At 58.5% G+C, this 7,851-nt stretch overlaps 1 protein-coding gene across 4 annotated transcripts; it reads right to left on the bottom strand.

Annotated features, from left to right (window-relative positions):
* Window positions 1-163: 163 nt before the first annotated feature.
* Window positions 164-4,843, bottom strand: CCNB3 (cyclin B3). Of its 4 annotated transcripts, none has more exons than XM_037408527.1 (12): window positions 4,738-4,843; window positions 4,078-4,226; window positions 3,911-3,994; window positions 3,622-3,740; window positions 3,049-3,130; window positions 2,607-2,705; window positions 2,357-2,449; window positions 1,945-2,082; window positions 1,338-1,493; window positions 876-1,025; window positions 553-683; window positions 164-393 (listed from the first exon to the last, which is right to left on the bottom strand). In XM_037408527.1, the coding sequence occupies exons 2-12, from the start codon at window positions 4,165-4,167 to the stop codon at window positions 321-323; spliced, it is 1,215 nt and encodes a 404-aa protein (XP_037264424.1). In that variant the 5' UTR covers window positions 4,168-4,226; window positions 4,738-4,843; the 3' UTR covers window positions 164-320. The 4 variants fall into 4 exon arrangements, with proteins under 4 accessions (XP_037264424.1, XP_037264423.1, XP_037264425.1 ...); XM_037408526.1 differs by having other exon boundaries at window positions 4,078-4,191; XM_037408528.1 differs by lacking the exon at window positions 4,738-4,843 and adding an exon at window positions 4,662-4,720 and having other exon boundaries at window positions 4,078-4,191.
* Between the last annotated feature and the right edge of the window lie 3,008 nt (window positions 4,844-7,851).

The raw sequence follows: 7,851 nt of genomic DNA, 5'->3' as shown, positions 1-7,851 counted from the left end.
TGACCCCTTCTGGCTTTCACCCCTCAGCTTCCAGCTCTCACCCCTTCCTGCTCCCCACCATGTAACACCCCCTACTTGCTCTCTCCCCCAATACAGCAAGGGGAACCTGGACTCAGGCAGGGGTTCAGCTTAGTCTCCTGTCCTAGCAGCCACCACCAGCACATTAGACAAACAGCATTTTATTGACAGCTCAACATAACTTTTTTCTCCCCCCTCCCTCCCCCCTACTCCTCTTCAGTTAAAACTGCTATCATTTATGTACATAGTGCTCCCCTGCCAGAGAGCACATCGCTATTTACAGGCCATTTACAGAGACAGGGCTAGCAGCTCTTCAGTACCTCCTCCAGCTTGAGCATGTCCATGGGGGTGACTTTGGCAACCTCAAAGAAGACCCTGGAAGGAATTGCATTGGCCTGGAGCTCAGCCACAGCCCTCACACCCATGCACCAGGGCCCCCCCTCCCTTGGTTCTCTGCAGCACCCAAGGGTGTGTGCTGGTGGTGTGACCCTCAGCAGAGGGGGCAGACACAAGGCAGAACCCCATGATACTCACCTGTGCGAGTACTTTGTGCGCACAGCCTTCAGATTGTCTTGGGGCTGGTACGTGAGCAGGAAATTCAGCCTCTTCACCAGGGGATGCAGATCCTGGGAGCGGTACCCACTGTAGTACTCCAGCGTGGGAGTCTGCAATGGGACAGTGGGGCTGAACTGGGTTGTCTCAGTGGCAGTAGTCATCATCTTTCCTCTCCAGCCCCCCAAATCTGAGCATAGCTCCAAGACCACCATCCCTGCACAGCAGCCCCATCCACCCCCACACCCCCGTGGTGCCTCCCAGGGTGCTGCAGCAGGGACACGACAAGTTGGGCAGGTGGTTACCCAGCCACCAAGGTTCTTCATGGTGAGCGCCAGCAGCAGGCAGCTGGCAGCCAGCTTTGAGGGGCTCTCCTGGGCATAGTCATACTCCTGGAGGGTCATCTCGCAGAGGAAGCGGGCCAGCGTCAGAGTCTCCATGGTGGCATGGGCACACTACAGCGGGACAGGCAGGGAAAAGCTCAGCCTTTTGTACAATGCTGCTCCACTCCCACCCCCACAACCTCCTTGGGATCTAGAGTACTGCCCCTGGAGCACAGGATGCAGATCCCACACCCCCAGCCTGCCACAGACCACACAGAGCAGCATCCCCACCCCTCAACTCTGTTGGGGTGGGCGCTGGCCAAACCCTGCTTGGCTGCCAGCTGGGAGCCCAGGGCCCCAGGGGTGTGCTCCCCCAGCCCAGGGAGCCAACGTAAGGGTGCCTGGAGGCACCTCAACACCAGCCTGCCCTCCTGCTGCACCCACCTTGGCAAAGCGTCGCAGGAACCGGTATGGGATGGGGATGTTTATGTCAAACTTGAGGGTGCTGAGGATGCTCATCTCCATAGCAATGAGCTCTTCCCGATTGTAGGCATCATCGCAGATGTAGAGGAAGTCATCCACACATGGTGGGCACCGCTCCTGCTGGGGCACAACTGCTCAGCACCCTGATGGGGGCTCATCCTGGCAACACTCAGGAAATCCTACCAGTCTGCAGACCCTGTAAGGGCTTGTGCCCTGCCAGATCCTGCAAGGACTGTTAAAACATCTAGTGGAGCTTTGTGTTGTCATGTTGTCTGCCCCAGCCCTGGGCTCTTAACTCTAAGCCTTGCTTGCATGAGGTGAACTCAGATAGCCTGGTGGTCTCTGCAGAGCAGAGAGGAACCAGGTCTCCTGTGACCACCAGCATCCAGCCTATCAGGACTGCATTCACAGCCTTTGGGATAGGAAGGGTTAACCTGAGGACAGATATGGCACCTCAGCCAGCTCTTGGGGCAGTGGCCAGGCACCTGGCCTTCTCCAGTAACCCACAGGAACAAGATGGCACAGCCCTCTCTGCCCCATCACGCCAAGACAGTGCACAAGGAGTCACCTCAAATTTGGAGGCAATGAGGATGGCGGTGGAGCCAATGAGCTGCAGCTTGTCCCTCATGCTCACCACCTCCACCAGGTAGTGGTCCACCAGCTTCACAGCCAGGTATAGCGTCTCATGGTTCAGCTCAAAGTTCTCCTGCAAGGACATGGGCGGGGGGGACAGAAAGGGGTGTCAGGCAGAAGCTAGGCCCTCCTCCCCCCACCCCAGGTTCTCTCACAGGGGCCAGAAGTGCCCCCAGGGCCATGCTCAGATGGAAGGGATGTGGGCTTGTCCTCAGCCTGGGAAGGGGAAGGATCAGGTCTACACTGGAGACGCTTGCCGGAGCCTCTGCAGTATGCTTACTGAGGTCCCACATGCAGGGTGGGGGCTGCTCCGCAGAAGGCCATGCCCCCTCCCCATGCCCATATACCTGCACCTCCACCATCCAGTCCACCAGGATGGCACGCATGTCCCTGCTGATGTCTGGCTGCTTCTCCATGTAGTCGGGGAGCATGAATTTCTCCTGCCAAGGCACCAGCTGTCAGGGACTTACCAGACATCACTGTCCTCAAATGAGGCCCCTCCCACCACATGCAGGTCCCCACCAGGTGCTCAGAGCCTCTGGGCAGTGGGTAGCCCTGCCTGCACAGTCACACATTCCCTGGCCAGACATCACCCACCTCTCTTCCCCGCATGTATTCAAAGATATCCTTGGCATACTCTGCATTGGCATAGGGGTCACCCAGCTGCTCCTTGTCTATGTCCTCCACTGCTGGTACCTGGTGGGATGGAGGCAGTGGTAAGGGGGAGGCCCTGAGCTCTGTGGGTGCTGGTCACCCCTTCAGAGCAAGGCTGCTGCACCTCAACTCCCTATCTGCCCCCATCACCCTGTAGCCCCCACCCCACTCTTTCCCACAGGAGATCTTTTGAAGGAAGAAGATAGGGTGGTTTACACCACTCCCCAGCTTCCCATTACGCTGGCCCAAGTATCTCCAAGGACCAAAGAACTGCCTGGTGCTCTGGTATCACCAGCAGCAGCCATAGACCAGCATCATCAGGATGAGACAGGGAGGCCAGACTACAGCCCAGGTTCCCCACCCTCTCCTCAGAGGGCTTTGGTACCTGCACAGGCACTGTCTCTGCTGGCACATGGTCCGTCTTGGGCTCTGTGGGGGCCTCTCTTGGGGGAGTTTTCTTCAGTGACCTGGACAGGACAAGAGCATAAATCATTGCTGCCAGGAAGCCACATCTCCTGGCTGAAAGGGGTTCTCCAGAGCCCTTGCTGCTTCAGAAAGGGACTAAAACACCCCTAAAATATCCCAATAGAGACCCTTAGAATCATTTAGTCCAACCCTTAACCCAGCATTGCCGTGCCCACCATTAAACCATGTCCCTGAGTGTCACATCTATGTCTTTTAAATCCCGCCAGGGATGGTGACTCCACCACTTCCCTGAGCAGCCTGTTCCAGTGCTTGACAACCCTTTTGATGAAGAAGCTTTTCCTAATACCCAATCTAAGCTTCCCTGATGCATCTGGAGGCCATTTTATCTACTGTCTGCCCTCCCCACCTGGCTCATGGTCTCCATCACCCAAAGGAAGCCTCTACCACTGCTTGTTCTTCCCCATGGGACAGGTTTGCAGGTGCTGGCCCTGAAGTATCCTCTCTGCCCCAGTATCTGTCCCCATACACTCACTTTTTCAGGTTGATCTCATTGTTCTTGGCCACCCCCAGGGCAGCATGGGCCCTCTGTGCCTTGTGCGGTGCCACTTTCACAGCCTCCTTCTTCCCTGCCACCCCATGGTTCTTGTGAGCCTGTTTGGGACAGAACAGGGGTACACAAATAGGTGCACAGACGGAAGCGAGGTATACCCCACAGGGAGACCTTTCTTCCAGCGGACAGGGCATGGGACACCCCCTGCTCTGCATTCCCATGGTGGGTTCGCAGGGAGCACCCAAACCCCCACCCCACCAGAAGCACTCACATTGGTGATGTCCCCAAATGCCGACCTCTTCTTGGGCCCGCCCTGGGGCGATGATGGAGACCTCTTGGCTTGACAGTTCTCCTCCTGCAATAAAGGTTGTTAGAAGATGGGGGCACAGCTCCCCGACAGGAACCTCAACCACACCCCTTGCCTGGCTTGGGACTCACCTTCTCAGGGTTGGCATTCTCTGCAGCAGAGCCCACCTTGCCTGTGCAGAGCTGCCTGGTGGTCAGCATCTTGGCATTGCGTGACGACATCCTCTCCCTCGGCCTGTCAGCAAACTGGGAGCAGAGCAGGGCTTGATGCAGGCAGCTACCTGCCCCCAGGGACAGCCTGAGGGGCTGGGGGAGGACAGGGCAGTTGTCCCTCCTAGGACGGGGAGTGCAGCAGGGACAGACCCCCAGCCCCTCCCTGAGGCAGCCCCGGGGAGGGTGCAAGGAAGGGCCGGTGCGCTCCTCCTCCGGGAGGGGGGAACACGGAGCCCCACCACCCTCACCAGAAGCACCCTGCTGAGAGGCTGAGGAGGCAGCTCCCTGCCCCCTGGAGAAGGATGTAAGGGCTCCCACTCCCTTACGCTCCCAACACCGGGGGGAAACTAGGCCGAGGGACACCTCTGCACCCCAGAGGAGCAGGGGCTCCCAGCGCAGGGGTCTCCACATCACCCCCCGCCAGGACCCCGTGAAACGAGCCGAGGTGGGGGGGAAGGGGTACACGAACGACAACAAGCCTATAGGGGGCAACGGCACGATACCGAGCTTGGGCAGGTGGTAGAGGGTGATATGATCCCTCCCGGGAGAGACCCCAGCCCCCCACAGCGCTCCACTCACCTGCACTGCCACCCGCAGCCGGCTCCGGCTCTTTTGAAAGTAGCAGGACGGCAGCGGCCGGCCAGCACTGGCCGAGCGTTGCCCAATCAGAGAACGAGGCGGTGCCGAATACGGCCAATCGGCGAGAGGGTAAGATACAGTTGCTAAGGTGAGGGCGGCAAGATTTAAAATTCGGCCCCGGCCACCAATAGAAGGGCGGGCTTGCGAAGGGGCGGGGCGGGGCGGGCGGCCGGCGCGGGCGGTGATTGGTGCGGCAGGTTGCCGTTTAAATCTGTCTCGTGGGGTGCGTGCGGGACGGGTGCGGTGGCGGCCGGTGTGGCGGGCGGGGACGGGCGCTGGTGCGGGGTGGCAGCTCCCGCGCCACCCCTGCCGTGCCCTGGTGGGGCCGGGTGCGCTCGGGGGCTAGCCCAGGCTCTCCCGCCCGACTGGGTAGGGACGGAGCGGCCTCCGCGGGGCCTCCACGCCGTTCTGCTGCCTGCGGCCTGAAGCCGGCGCCGGGGTCACCCCCTTTTCCCCCGGGGCACCGGGGCTGCCCTCTCACTGGGGCTGGGGGTCGTGGTTCGAGGGGCACGGTGTGCCCTGGCCTAGCCATGCTGCTCTTGTGACCCGGTGTCACAAGCGGGCGATTTAGATCATTTAAAGAATGCTGCCTGAGGTATCAGCAAAAGTGGTTTTAACGTGATGTTGTAAAAGTGCGATTTAACAAAGTTCAGTGTTTGCTCTGTGTGGTCATTTTAACCGTGATTCAAAACTACCAAGGCAGTGTCCAAGTTACCAAGGCAAAAAGTTACCAAGGCACGAACCGGAGTTAATGTAATATACTATGACTTCCTGCATGGTACCAGCTGCTAACGAAAGATCTGCTGTTGGGGAAAGGTCTCTGCCCCGAGGAGCAGCCTTGAGGGCATCCCAGCTCCGGGGGAAGATCGCTGCCCCGCAGCCAGCCTGCTTAGCACAAGGGGCTCAAAGAAGGCTCACTCAGGCCGTCATGGGATAAAGTGGTTGGCTGGTAGTCAAATTGCATGCAACAGGAAAGGTGAGTGTGAGACTCCTTGTACCCGCGACTGTCTTTGTTCCTTGATAAATTAATCTTGGAAAAGCCACACACTTTTCATGTGTTAATCACATGATCCATGTTCTGGGCTCATGTGCGTTGATGCTCGCTCTGTCACTGGGTTTTCAGAGAACAGACTGGATCTAGAGAAGTTCTTGGCTCGGGTGCAGCTTCAGCCTTTACCTCTTTTAGAGCCTGAACCAAACAACCGCAAGTTTGGTTACGGGGTCAAGTGCATCTGGCACACCTGGCCAGCCAGGAATGGCACCAGCAGCCACCACTTGATCCCTGTTGGTTGAACTCCGAGGGCTACAACCTTCTGCTGCAGACACAGCCTCCAATGGGGCATGAGTGGGTGTTGTTTAATATGTTGGCCAGGGAGAAAGCCCCTTGCCCCAAAAAACCCTTGCAGCATGGCTGAGGAAACGGATTCATCCCTCTTGCCTCCTTCCCTGCCCTCTGCCCCTGCCTGCTGGGCTTGGGGGACCCAGGAGGGTCCATCTTGGGCACTTCCACCAGCTCAGTTGCTCTCAGATGGTCTGTCTGCTTCTCATCCCGTCAAGGTCCAAAAAAGGGGGGTTGACCTCCCCAGTAAGGAGCCCCCAGCCAGTCACCCCCTCCCTCCCCAGTGTCCTGTTTTCTGAAAGGAGGATGGAGGCGTTGGGTAACATCTGTTTACAGCTGTCCAGACCTGGGGGAGCAGGAGTGGCAGCAGCTGCCAGGAGGGCAGAGGTAAGCCCTGCCTGCAACTCCGTGGTGGGAGGCATCCACCCCATGCCCATTGCCTGAGCTCAACAGGGGGACACTGAGCTGGGCCGGTGGCAGCAAAAGGTGGCTCCGAGGGCAGGAGCTGGCCTGCTTGTGCGGGGTGGTTGTCACTCGGCAGCCCCTGACCTACCTCCACACTGGCTGAGCTGCTCCTGTGGTCCCAAAGGCTTTGGGAAATGCTCTGAGCTGATCCCCATTCCCTCAGGGATTGGGATGTGGCTGGCACATGTGCCACCCCTCATGCAGAGGTCCCTTCCCCTCTCCAGTTCTTGGGGGCTTTTAGCATTGCACCAATCTTTAGGCTCAAAGGAAACCCCCCAGTCGAGGTAAGCTCAGCAGGGCTCAGCGCTGCAGCAAAGGAGAGCTTCCCTCAGCTGGCAGTTTCCCAGCAAAACCTTTCAGATTCCTAAGTTTAACCCAATAAAATCCTTTTAGATAACCCCCCACGCATGTGCTGCTGTTGCCAGTGGGTGAACCCCTTGCTAGGGAAACATCCCAGTGCCAGCATCTGAGGGGACTTAACTGATGCTGCCCAGGGACCATGTGGGCAGGATCAGTCCTTTCTCCTTGCTGACGGACAGGGTGGCTCAGGCTGCGTACAGGCAGCTCTGCCATGGCTCGAGCAGAAAGACCTGGGGACATCAACAGCGAGGAGCAGTGGAATGGCTTTAGGGTGTGGCATGGATGAGGGGTGCTTGCAGGGGTGGGAGTTTAAACTTGGGTCCCACAGATCTTGTGTACCTTCAATCCCCAAAATGGGTCGGGGCTGCTGTGGCTTCAGCCCATCTTGTTTCCTCTTTGGCCACTTGTCCTCCTCAGTTCAAACTCCCCTTGTGCCACCACTGCGGGCCCCAACTTGGGGGCTTCCCCAGGTTTGCTCACCGTCAGTCTGGGATCCTTGTGGGATCCAGGTGCCTGCCTCTCCTTATGCATGTTGGAGCAGTGCGTACTCCAGCCAAAAATATGAGTCAGGTGCACTCTTGCGAGGCAGAGCTGGGACGCATCCCATTGCCGATGGAAACACAGTGCATCAGCCTGTGGGATAAGATCCTCAGCCAAAAAATCCCATCCAAGTCTGCCTGCAGCTCTGTGGGGGCTTGGGCAAACTGCCCACTTTGGGATGGGTTTGCGTCTGCCCCTCCTGCCCAGGCTTGGTAGGGGGAAGCTGGCTTTTCCAGTCCCGATGGCACTGCTGTGCTGGTGCTCCTCGGGAGGCTCTTGGGAAGCGCGGCCCTGCTGCAGGGCCTGCAGCTCGCACCATGCATGCTGAAATCCCATCCAGTCACCGCGTG

This window comes from Falco rusticolus, chromosome 14, assembly GCF_015220075.1.
Source record: "Falco rusticolus isolate bFalRus1 chromosome 14, bFalRus1.pri, whole genome shotgun sequence".
Lineage (NCBI taxonomy): Eukaryota > Metazoa > Chordata > Aves > Falconiformes > Falconidae > Falco > Falco rusticolus.
Note: the sequence above shows the minus strand (reverse complement) of the source record. Positions and strands in the feature narration are given on the sequence as shown.

Excerpts from the sequence above, each read along its gene's own strand:
- CCNB3 (XM_037408525.1), bottom strand. The coding sequence starts at position 4,569 with ATGTGGAGACCCCTGCGCTGGGAGCCCCTGCTCCTCTGGGGTGCAGAG. Across the intron at positions 3,995-4,077 it reads AGAATGCCAACCCTGAGAAG|GAGGAGAACTGTCAAGCCAA; the intron begins GTGAGTCCCAAG and ends CCTTTATTGCAG. Across the intron at positions 1,026-1,337 it reads TCCTGCGACGCTTTGCCAAG|TGTGCCCATGCCACCATGGA; the intron begins GTGGGTGCAGCA and ends GTCCCGCTGTAG.